Source organism: Herpailurus yagouaroundi, unplaced genomic scaffold, assembly GCF_014898765.1.
Source record: "Herpailurus yagouaroundi ecotype Mexico unplaced genomic scaffold, PumYag 545, whole genome shotgun sequence".
NCBI lineage: Eukaryota > Metazoa > Chordata > Mammalia > Carnivora > Felidae > Herpailurus > Herpailurus yagouaroundi.
In genome coordinates this window covers 1,232,142-1,243,865 of record NW_024412762.1, presented here as the reverse complement: position 1 = coordinate 1,243,865, position 11,724 = coordinate 1,232,142, and the positions used below count along the sequence as shown (strand labels likewise).

At 54.8% G+C, this 11,724-nt stretch overlaps 1 protein-coding gene and 1 non-coding gene across 3 annotated transcripts; both read right to left on the bottom strand.

Annotated features, from left to right (window-relative positions):
• Positions 1 to 3,770: 3,770 nt before the first annotated feature.
• On the bottom strand, positions 3,771 to 11,603 carry RANBP1 (RAN binding protein 1). Of its 2 annotated transcripts, none has more exons than XM_040465099.1 (6): positions 11,467 to 11,603; positions 10,006 to 10,142; positions 7,683 to 7,840; positions 5,436 to 5,564; positions 4,704 to 4,769; positions 3,771 to 4,196 (listed from the first exon to the last, which is right to left on the bottom strand). In XM_040465099.1, the coding sequence occupies exons 1-6, from the start codon at positions 11,479 to 11,481 to the stop codon at positions 4,072 to 4,074; spliced, it is 630 nt and encodes a 209-aa protein (XP_040321033.1). In that variant the 5' UTR covers positions 11,482 to 11,603; the 3' UTR covers positions 3,771 to 4,071. The 2 variants fall into 2 exon arrangements, with proteins under 2 accessions (XP_040321033.1, XP_040321034.1); XM_040465100.1 differs by having other exon boundaries at positions 3,771 to 4,193.
• On the bottom strand, positions 4,547 to 4,672 carry LOC121023327 (small nucleolar RNA SNORA77). The gene has a single exon (XR_005787345.1). It is a non-coding gene; the product is annotated as a small nucleolar RNA SNORA77 (small nucleolar RNA).
• Positions 11,604 to 11,724: the final 121 nt, after the last annotated feature.

Here is an 11,724-nt window from a genome sequence, read left to right as displayed (position 1 = left end):
GCGCTGATGTCAGCGCGCCCCTTAAGGTGGACCGGGCGGGGAGGAAGGGGGGCCGCGGGACTGGGGCGGGGCCAGAGGCGGGGCCGGGGCGGGGCGGAGCTCGGACCCAAGGCAGACGCACCCGGCCCCCGCCCCGCCCCACGCCCTCCTCCCGGGGCGCTGCGTGCTGGAACCGCCCAGACTAGGGAGCAACTGAGCTCCATCGGCCCCGACTGTGCTGGCGTCCTGCGTGGCGTTCGGGACCTGGGCCTGGCGGCGCCGTTCCTCGCCTTGGTGCCCCAGCCAGGCGTGTGCCCGCGGCTCTGTGAAGCCACCCAGCCGTCGCACACCTGCAGTCCCTGCCCGCTGGGTGGACACCGCAGCAAACGCCAGGGCCCCTGTTCCCACTCCGCAGGCCCTGGCGCTGTGGCCTGTAGGTCGCCTCCTGTGCCTCTATTTGCACAGACTTTTCCCTAAACACCTCGGAGCCTGTCCCTGGGATCAGGTTGATGTCCCTGCTATTCCCGGATAGGGCCAGACCCCTCTCACCTGGAGCCCCCCTAGCATTCAAGGGGGTGGAATATTTGTGACTCTGTATGGGCACCTTCATTGTTTATCTCCTGTCCATCCCACAGTCCTCGGGCCACTCGACTGAACTAAGTCCTGCTAGTGGGCAGGGTAAGGGGGGGAGGGGGCGCTGATCTCTCAGGATCCTGACCCAAGCTGCATGCTTGGGAATGTGTGCATGTGGGAGAGCTAGGGCCGGATGAGCCCCTCAGCCTCCCCAAAGCAGGGTGGAGTGCCCCTCAGGAAGCACGGGGCACCCTGCCCCTGCCTGGGATAGGCCTGTGGGCAGGCCCACCTCCTGCAGGAAATCCCACCCGCCAGTGCCGCTGCCGCTTAAGGTGGACCTGCAAGCTTTGCAGTGCCTAGCCGCATGCGGTATGGCTGGAGTGGGCTGAGCAACCTGGCAGCAGTGCAGAACCTCTGGGAGGTTGGGACCTGGGGCAAGTTCTGAAGCCTCCACAGTGAGGACCAGCCAGTCTGTTCCCTCCTACACACTCCCAGAGCCCTCTGCCCAGAAACCAAGACCCACCAGCCGCCTCCCCAGGTGGGAATACAAGGCGGGGGGTCGGGGGCAGGGGGGTTGGCAGGGAGGGAGTGGTCCCCACCATCCTCAGCCTGACTTCCGCATTTTAGCCAGAATCCCTTGCTGCCCAGGGGCCACCTCTTCAGGCCATGCTACCAAAGGCCCTGGGGCTTCTTCACCCTGTGCCCTCCCTGTCTGTGTGAGAGCCTTATGAAGGCCCCAGCAACAGCTCTGCAAGCTGCTGGCTGTGAGCCATTAGAAAAGATGCCAGGCTGGGGGCCGGAACTGGAGCATTAATGCTGCTTCCTGACAGTAAAAATGGTAACGGGCTTTTCTTCCCATAACATCCCAGTTGTAGCCTCTGCCCAGTGGGGAGCCCACTCCAGGGGGCCCAGCACGGGGTTGAGGGATACCCTAGCACTAAGTGGGTTAAGGCAGCACGGACGCTTGAGCTGACACGTCCTTACCTCTGCCTCAGCACTCTAGTGGCCTCAGGCCACCAGATAGAAGATCCAGGGTCCTCACATAGAAAGACTCCAGCCAATACATGCCCCACCCACAGCTTCGCCTTTGTTACTGCCCTTCTGCAACCCAGCACTGGGATCCCAGGCCCCCGGAAGCCTCTGGATGCAGGCCCACCCTTGGGGAGGCATTCCTCCCAACACGCTCCCAGCTGGTGGCTCTTGCCCAGGTCTGACTCCAGGTCTGTGTAGGGGTACCAGGATGGCTGAGAGCTGTGAGTGCCAAGCACTGGTCATGGAAAGAAGGGGTGCTTGTTACCTCCTTGGTGACATCCCTGCAGACTTGCCTGGGCAGAGGGGGGTCCTGGTGGGGGAGAGGGGTGCTGGGGGGAGACCCAGTGAGGCCTCTGGCCCAGGAGTCCTCTCCTAAGGAGCTAAGATGCCCAGGAGAAGGAAACCACAGCAGAAAGCCTGCCCAACTTGCAGCTCAGTGGACTGACCTGGAACAGAAAGGTACATCATCTCACTTCTTACTCCATCCCCAATATTGTCAGCATCTCAATTCTGACTTTACCATTGGCTTTTTGCCACAAGGAGGAACCCAGCTGAAAAAACACTGGCTGGGGAGCAAGGCAGAGCCCTCCCCCCACCCTCCCCCCCCCCCCACACCCCCGCTGACATCCCTGCTCACTGGTGAGACCCACTGTCAGGACTGCATGTCTCCCTTTCTGCAGCACATTCTGCATTGTCAGCAAGCCACACCTTTAGTTTTTATTTTATTTTTTAGCAAGCCACACCTTTAAATGCACCCCGTTAATGTAGCCTGGTCACAGCACAGCTCTGTTCCCCAGCCATTCTGAGGGGCCTACCCCGTTGTCAGGGTTTTAACCCCTTGGAGACACAATTCATCACCCAAGAGGAAAGAAGTCAGCCTGTGGTTTTACATCAAGTGGGATTTATCTTGTTTTGGAGCCCAAAGCAAAGACTATTAAACAGCCATTCTGTGCTGAAAGGGATGTCTGACTGCCCTTCCCTGAAGGATCAAGCCCTGGGCAGACTTACACACATCAGTGCTTCCAACAGAGGCCCATACAGAAGCAACACCTGTCCTTTACAACATCAAAATTCCAATTCAAGATAGGCAAGGTGCATTTCACAAGCTTCAATGTCCTTCCTTGGCGGGAAGGACCTCTGTGCCAACACTGGCTTCAAGAGCATCCACTCCTGTACCTCTAGAGGCCCAAGGCTGCCAGAACACAATGCTGACCAGCAAAGTTTTGTTTGGCTTTCAAAAAAAGAGCAGCTTCCTTTGGAGGTGCATCCCCCAGAGGGAACAAGGATCCAAGGTTTGGAATCAGACAGGTCACAGGACACACTGGGAAGTTGGACAGAACAGGACACAGCTAAAAGACTGGCCACAATGTAAAGCACCTCTAGCAGGTGTTAATGACCAATAGCTGAGTGAGAGTGCATCCACTCCAGAGCCCAGTCCTAACTTGCTCCTCCCCCACTGGAGGGCAGTATGGCCACACTTCATAACTCAGGCGGTCTCCTGGGACCCTTTACCACATATGCTTTTGAAAAGCCTGCTGGTGCACTGAAAAGCCTTTCTCCCACTTAAGATAATGTTTAGAGACCATTTGTTTTATAAGACAAACCCCTAAATGGCACTAACCCATTTGCATTCTTGAAAACGTCCCTTTATTTAAAGCTACTGCAGATGTCCAAAATTGCACCCAGATGGAAACACCGTTGAGTGAGCGGGTAAGACAGTTCTCTCCAACGATGGCAGTGAGCTGTCCAACAAGGGCTGTGGGGCCGAGTCCCACCAACACAGTGCACCAGACTGGACATGTGTGCTATGGGACTGGCTTTTCCCTCCACCAGGGCAGAGGGCCAACCAAACGCAGCCTCAACCAAAGCCTGGAAACACACTTGGCCGTCTTGCACCAAAGGCCAGGGTACTCTGGCGGTCTTCCTTTCCCTACCTCAGAGGCAAAACAACAACAAAAAAGCCTATTCCTTGCCACAGGGCAGAAGCGCATGAGTCCCCCCCCCAACCAGCACACCTGCCCCACCTCAGCTGCATCATGGCCCCAGGGACCAACAGCTGCGCTGAGCCCACAGCAGAGCCAGAGGCGATGAGTGAGACCCGCAGCGCTGCTCCAACATCCTGGAGCCAGCAGGAACCCACACTGCTCCCAGGACAGGGCCGGCGCACACATGGTCCTGCCTCCGCGCAGGTTTCAAATGTGTTGTTTATTCACTATTTTTGATGACTATAAATAAGTGTTTCCACTATGGAAAAGAAAGTTAGCACAGTACATTTTCATGACTGGGGAATGGATTTTCTGAAGTCATCTTCAATAGGGCAAAAACTTAGAAAAAAACCACCTGAATGTTGGAATTCAGTTCTTTATATAAAGTCCCTTGTAAAAACAAAACAGAATAAAAACAAACTGAAAAGAAGGGGCAGAGCAAAATTTTAAAAAAGAAAAAAGAGGAAAAGAATGGAAGGAAGAGAAAACAAGGGAAGGCGGCTTATTGCTCCTCCTCCGCTCTATCCTTGGTCTCGGCGTCTTCCGACTCCTTGTTCTCCTCCTTCACCGAGAGAGCTTCTAGCTTCTCGGCCACCTTCTCAGCATTGTCGTTTTTGCCCGACCCTGCTAAGACATAGGGGGACACAGTAAGAAAACCGAGAAGCACCACTCTTCCCAGCCCACCCACCTCCTGTGACCCTGGGCGAAGGCCACAGGGCAGGCCACTTCACCATGTGCCAGCCAAGGCAGCCTCCAGGGTCACCCAAATTAAGAGCTCACACCTAGGACGATGGTCAGGCAGCTCAGTTATATCGGGCCCCAAGTAAGCAAGTGACTGTGAGGACCTCTTGAAGCCCCTTTGGCCTCTGGTGGGCTCTAGCCAGACGTCATTTTACTTGACGGCTAGCCTGGGTGCTGTGAGGCCAGGCCAGTGAGCACATGCTTGGGGTGTCTATGGCTACCTCACTCCCCAGAAGCACCGTGTCCCCAGACAACTGCATCACCCATGACAGGTCAAGGTGGTCACAGCACCCTGGGAGGTTACTCTGGCAGACGGAAAAAGCACCCGCCTGGGGCTGCAGCCAGGTGCAGAGTGAGTCTGCGAGGCAGTCCCCACCCCCAACTCCACGTCACCTTTCTTTTCTCTCTCTTCGATCTCTTTCCTGCATTCTTCAAACTTTGTTTTAAATTTCTGTGCATCTGCAGAAAGAAGAGAAGAGACCTCCTAAGAGCCCTAAAAGGTCTGAAGAGCCAAGATTCACAAAGGGCTCGTCCCATGGGTGACTTAAGGACACAGCCCTAGGCTCACTCTTGCCTGGACCACGCAGTGACTGTTTCTCAAGTCCCTCCAGGGACTGGTAGCTAGGTTGGCCCATCTCCCTCCACCTGACTCTGTGACAATTTGGGCAGAATGGTACACAGCACTGGTGGCCATGTAAAACCAAGGGGTCAGGAGCCTCCTGGCCAGACACTCTGCTCTCCACTCATGTCAGAGTAGCTACTAGATGAGGCCCACTGGGCACTTCTGACAATCAGGGCTGGAAAAGACATCCAAGCTGGGGAGAGGTCACCATGGGCCTGGGATCCCAGCACCTGCTGGCAGTCAGGTGGCTGCGAAGGGACATGCCTGCCCTGGGTAGACTGGATGCCCAGCTCCCTTTGAGGTTAAAAGGGAAAAGGCACTGCTCTCATCAGAGCCCACATGAAGCCTCGAGGGTACACAGGTCGACTGCAGCACTCACATTCCTGCCCCTGAGAGAGCACCAGACAGCAGAGTGAGACTGGTCCCTCCCACAAGCTTCTCACAGGCACTATCAGTTCTTCCTGAAAAGCAGTACCCAAGGGCCTGGTGGCTCTTCTGCTTACTTTCAGCATTTAGGAAGCGGATGGCCAGCAGCTCTGGCTTAGGGCACTCATCGGCAAAGTCGGCGTGGGTGTTCCAGACCCAGGCACGGTCGCTGCCTGCGTTCGGCTTCAGCTCCATCATTGGCGTGACTGGGGAAGAAGAGCCATGTGAGGATCCTGACAACTGCTACGAGACCACCCCGGGCAACAGGAGGTCCCGCCTTGGGGTCCACCAACCAGGCCTAGACAAACTCCTGTGGGATACAGGATCTTATTCAAACCTCTCTGAAAATGTCCCATGTTCACTTAAAACCAGGACAGTCCTGGAGTGCCTGGGTGGCTCAGTCAGTTAAGCGGCCCAGTTTGGCTCAGGTCATGATCTCACAGCTCGAAGGCTTGTGAGTTCGAGTCCCACATCGGGCTCTGTGCTGACAGCTCAGAGGCTGGAGCCTGCTTCTGATTCTGTGTATCCCTCTCTCTCTGCCCCTCCCCTGCTCACGCGCTGTCTCTTTCTCTCTCTCAAAAATAAACAAACATTGGAAAAAACAAAAAAAACAAAAAAAACAAAAAAAAAAACACAGGACTGTCCTAAATCTGGGAACAGGGTGACCTGCTCCCTGACGAGGAGAACACCTCAGAAAGGATCTCCAATCCCACTGGAACAAGGGCTCCAACGCCAACAGAGCCACTCATGCCCAGCCCTTCCTGTGGAGCACCCATCATGTAGCTATGTCCTTGCTCAACCACACCATCAGGTAGCTGGCCCATTGGGAAGTAGGGGACAGAAGCCATAAGTGGGGTAATCATCCAGGAGGACATGGAGTCAGCTTTGCACTTGCCAGGGTCCCTAGGAGACAAGGCCACCACAAGTAGACACCATGGGCCCTGGTGACATGCACATACACCATGGAATAAGTAGGAATCTGGAATAAGCAGATACACCCATGTCCTCACGCTCTGCACAGACCCAAAAGGAGAAACTGACTGCGCAAAGAACAAGAGCACACTTGTGCACCCCTGTGCCCCTGGCAGAGGTCTCCAGGGACCTGAGCATATACTGACTGCCTGAACCGGGAACAGTCACACCATCCCCATGCAGACACCTGGCGAGCCCTTGACCTCTACAGAGCACAGAGATGCCATGGCCTCCTGCTGCCACCACCCACCTAGCACATTAAGGGTCTATGGTATGTAGGGGTCCCAAAACACACCTGCAACTCAGAAACAACCCAGTGATCTGACAAGGCTCCTGAAGAAACATAGGGTGTCAGGAAGTCCCCTGGGGAGCGATTCAAATTGGAGTGGAGGCCAGGGGCCAGAGCAGACAGGTGGGGGAAGAGGGAGAGACACAAGAGGACTACCAGAATGGCCCCTAAGGAAGGCAAGAAAGCCCCTCCCTGCCACCTCTCAGGAGGATTTCTGCAAACCCGCCCATCCTTCCACATCACCCTCAAGAGCTGCTCTGCTCAGGTTCCTGCCAGGTCACCCCAGGTGTCCAGAAGAGGGGCCCTCCCTTGCCAGACATGCATTCTACCCAGTAACACAGACACGGCACCAGATCAGGAATGGAGCCCAAGACACATCTACTTCCAAACACACATAGCACTGCAGAACAACCTAGCAGCCAAAAGACTGATATGGCGGGGACTCACTGTCACCCCTTCACAGGCCAGGCCTGGTGTGGCTTTCCCCAGACCCTCCCATCCCCCAACCATGTTGAGCCCAGGGTTAATGCATCACACGTGTTCAAGGGCCTCAACCTGTCACCACCCACTATCTGTTTGGTCTCACAGACACCTAAAGATGAGGCAGCCACCTTCTCTCTGCACCCCTTCCCCTCTGTGTTCTCACCAGGGAACACCCGGCAGGGAGAGAACACACCAAAGAGTGGGAAGGCTGCCTACTGGGCACATCAAAATACAAATGGGAGCACACATCCTCACAGCACTGCCCAACCCTTGGGCAGGTGCTCCACGGACCTAAGCCCACACTGGGGCTCTGCTTCCACCCCATCATGTCCTGTCTGCTTGGGCTCCACATCTTGTGTGCTATAAGCTTCTCTGCAGGTCTGCTCTGAGTTCAGAGCATGCTGGAAAACTTCATTTCCTATTTTAAGTTCAAAACACACTGCAAATATGCACTCTATGTCATAATGCACTCCCAGATTCCTAGCCCAGCACTGAAAGCAACCTGCCCAAAGATCTGAAGGTATCCTCATGTGCAGCACTGGAACTCAGAGTGAAAACACACTCCCAAGAGGCCACCTACTGTAGTGGTTGGCGCATATCTTCAGGGTCTTGTCCCTCCTCATGAGGAGGCGGATGGTCCCTTTCTCCTTATGCTTCAGAAGCTTGACATCACCTGTGCCTCGTTCCTTCCATTCTGGGAGATCGTTCTCTGAAGCAAATCGGAATAGCTTTGCCCGCCTTCAAGAAAAGCCATTACAAGAGAGCTTAAATGTGTGTGAAGACAGAATAAACAGTCAAACGTTTGCTGGCAAACAACACTTATTTCCTGTACCTGGCGTCTCCACGGACACCCCTCCCTTTCTTTGTACTTCTAGGACGATTAAGTCAAAAAATTACCAAAAAAGCAAAACAACATTCCTAGTATTTACTTGGAATAATGAAGTGAAAAAGAAAAGGGATTTCTACAACCACAGAACTTTCCAATTTTAGTATATGTGCTGCCGAATCGAGTACAACAACCACAGAACTTTCCAACAGAAAGACACAACTTCTCAACAAAGACACCTCCTGAATATGCTGGGCTTGCCTGTGATCGTAGTGCAGGGGAGCCCCTGGTGTCCCATAGGGCTGCAGAGGGTAGCAAGGAAGCAGATGGAGGTTGAGGACCCCTGCCCTCCACAGGGCCAGCCCTTCCCTCTGCTGTGAGATGCACCCTGTGCTTCCCAGGCCCCCCAACCCAGAGAGACCTCTGCAGACCTCTCTGTTCAGGCCACGAGGCTCTGGCCCAACGTCTTGCCTTTTTGCTCTGAATAGCACCTCACACTGGGCCCAGCCAAGGCTCCCACCCAGATGGGCTCCCATGGTGAGCCCAGCAGTCCTGCCTTTAGGACTTCAGGCTGATGTCCTCCATTTCCTTACCCACAGGACCCCAGCCTTGCTGGTCCATTTCCTGCACCACACTCTGCTCTCTCCCCCAAACTCAATTCCGTTACGGGAGACAGTGCCCTCACAAGGATGCCCGCAGAGCTTTCACCTGGAGCCCAAGGGCCCAGACGCAAAGGCCTGACCTGCTGGCCTCACTTCCCTCAGGAAAGGCCTGTGTCCAGGACACTGAAAGCAGTTCTCGGCCCTGTGAGGGCTGAAGAGGGTAAGAACAGCAGCACCAGCTGCTGGGAGGAGCCAGCCCCTGGCTGCAGCACCATTTCCGGGCAAACCAGAGACGTGGAAAACCAGTATCTTCAGGGACTCACCTACCACTCTGAGACCAAGAGGATGTATATGACTCTCCTTCCCCAGGCCTTTGGGGGTGGTGGGAAAGGGCTGGTCTCCCCAGTCTGCCTTCCTTAGAGGGAGGGATCACTGTTCCCTGCCCCCCACTCACAGCAAAGCACTCAAATCCTCATCTGGCTTCTTAGTTAGAATCTGAAGACGGTGGAGGAACTCCACTTGGACAGGAAAAACGCTCCAGCCTGTTTCCATTAACTTGTGACTGAGTCTAACGTTTCCTGTGATTCTGAGTACAGACAACGGGTCAGTCTCAGCAGTGTGGATTTTGTCGCAGACATCTCAACACATGGCTGGTGCCAGTACTACTTAAAAACGACACATGCCGTCATAGCCTCACACTGAAGGTGTCAAACACATGCAGGATAATATTTAGAAAGTAATCTCGATAAGCATAACACATCCATTTTCTTTTGTAATTCCAGGCATTATTTTGTGCATTAAAAACGCTGAATTGGGAGTTCACAAACTTCAGGATGCCAAAGTCTGGCGTGCAAAAGAAAAATAATATTAATAATGGTAGAGACTCCCTATTCAACCAGAAGAAGGGGGCCATGGGAGTTTTGGGAGGTAGCAAGCCTGTAAGGTGACATGAACAGGAGGCTGTGGAGATGCACCTTGGTGGGCAGAGCAGCAGGGACAGGACACCAGGGAGCACCTGTGCTCTCCACAGCACTGGCCGCCGGGAAACAGGGGCACCCAGTGAAGAGTTATCCAAAGAGTAGATTCTAACAGCAGCCCTGATTTTCCACGTAGGATTAGTCATCATACAATTCCAAGCCCTTTCTTCAGCCCCAGTCCTATTTAAGGTCAGGCCAAGACCTTGACACCTGTAAAAACTGTAACTTCAATCTTACATTAAAAGATACATGTTTCTCAGGATGCCTGGGTGGCTCAGTTGGTTAAGCCTCCAACTTTGACTCAGGTCATGATCTCATGGTTCATGGGTTCGAACCCTGCGTCGGGCTCTGTGCTGACAACTCTGAGCCTGGAGCCTGCTTCAAATTCTGTCTGCCTCTCTCTCTGCCCCTCCCCTGATCACACTCTGTCTCTCAAAAAACAAATAAACATAAAAAAAAAAAAAATACATGTTTCTGGAGCAACATGAGCTTACTTACATTTTAAAAAGCTCTTCTTCATCTTCTTCCAGCGTTTTAATTTCTTGCTCAGGAAGAGAAACTATAGGCTCAAACTGGGGGTCATGGTTGGACTCATCTGCATTCTCGGTGGAGGTGTCATGGTCCTCATGGGTGTCCTGTGGAGTGAGGTGCAGAGAGGTGACTCTGCTGGCGCCAGAGCGTGCCCCTCACCCAGAGCTCAGCAGTGGGCACCCCTCCTGCTGAACGGCCTCATCCCCAAACAAGAGATTAAGCCCACAGTCTTTCACATAAGGGTTTGCACGCACAGAGTGCAATAAGATGCTGAATTTCAGCACCCTCCCCAGATGCATCAATCACATCTGTGCACATACTGGGGCTCCTAAATTGAGCCACCTACTGGCAGATGAGAAACTGCCTCATCACTTGAACCTCAGTTTCCTCATCTGTAAAATGTGGATAATCACAAGGGCAAATGATTAAAAGATGCAATGACAGAAGAGGGTCTCAAGTAGAGTTGTCACCCTTTAATCAAAAAGCAACCATTTGGGTTTTTACTGGTTGAGAAAAATCTGTGCTCTTGCTTAGCAGAAAGGAAAAAGGTCGCTACAGGATGGCTAGTGCTTACACGCAATTCACAGTTCTGTCAGCAATTTGATCTTAAATCAGAAAGTTGATGTGTCAACAGAAATCGTACAATGAGCCCTAAGATTCTGATGCAATTTATTAAACTACAGGGCACAAAGAATCATATTTGAGGTTCAAGTCTCACAGAACACGTGGCTTGATGATCTATAAATCCGTAAGCTGGGAGACCTCCCTACCAGACTCGAGCCAAAAAAGAAAATATATAAGCTTTCATTGCTTTCCTTGGTTGGATAAGCACTGCGGCTCCACCAGGGTCAGCTCACCCGAGCAGACGCCCTCGGTCAACAAAGCCACCCCCACTCTGGGTCGGTTCGACCAGGACCCGTCCACCCCGCTGAAACGTGAGTTTCTGCCACAGAGGCCTGTGGCGGCTCAAGACGTGAGAACAGAATGAATGAAGTACTGCGTAGGCGACGGGAGGAAGGGACGCACGGTTTTGGTGGGAAGCCTGCAAGTGGGCCGAGCCAGGGGAAACCCGCCACCCGCCCCACTTCTCAGGCGAGCGGCGAAGTAAACTCGAGACCGAGGAGTCGGGGCGGCGGGCCGCCCCACGCCTGGATGGAGCTTCCCGGCCCCACTTGGGACCGCCCCAAGGTCACGCGGGCGCCAGGCAGCCCCCGAGCCCGCGGAGCCATCGTGCGACCTGGCTCCGAAGGCCTCGAGCCCCCAGGCCGCGCTCCCCAAAGTTCCGACCCCGCGCCACCGAGGCCCCACAGGAGCCAAGCCCACAGGCCAGCGGGGGTTGGCAACGGCGGCGCGGGCCGCCCACGTGGCCGCCGATAGCGGCCTCGGCCTCCCGGCCCCCGCCCAGTCCCCACCCGAGCCCGGCCGCACCTTGGCGGCCGCCATGGGGACGCGGCGGCGGCGGCTCGGCTGGCTCGGTCGTCGCTGGCTCCGCGGCCTCTCGGCGGCTAGTCGTGGCTCCTTTCCTCCGCGTCTGGCGCCGGCGCCTCCCGCCCTCCCGCTCTTCCCTCCGCCCCGCGACCCGAACCCCGACCCCTGACCCCGGCGGCGGGAAACGCGACGCGATTCAAAACCAGTGCAGCTTTATTGGCTCACACGGCGGACATTCTCATTGTCCAGCCCGCCCCG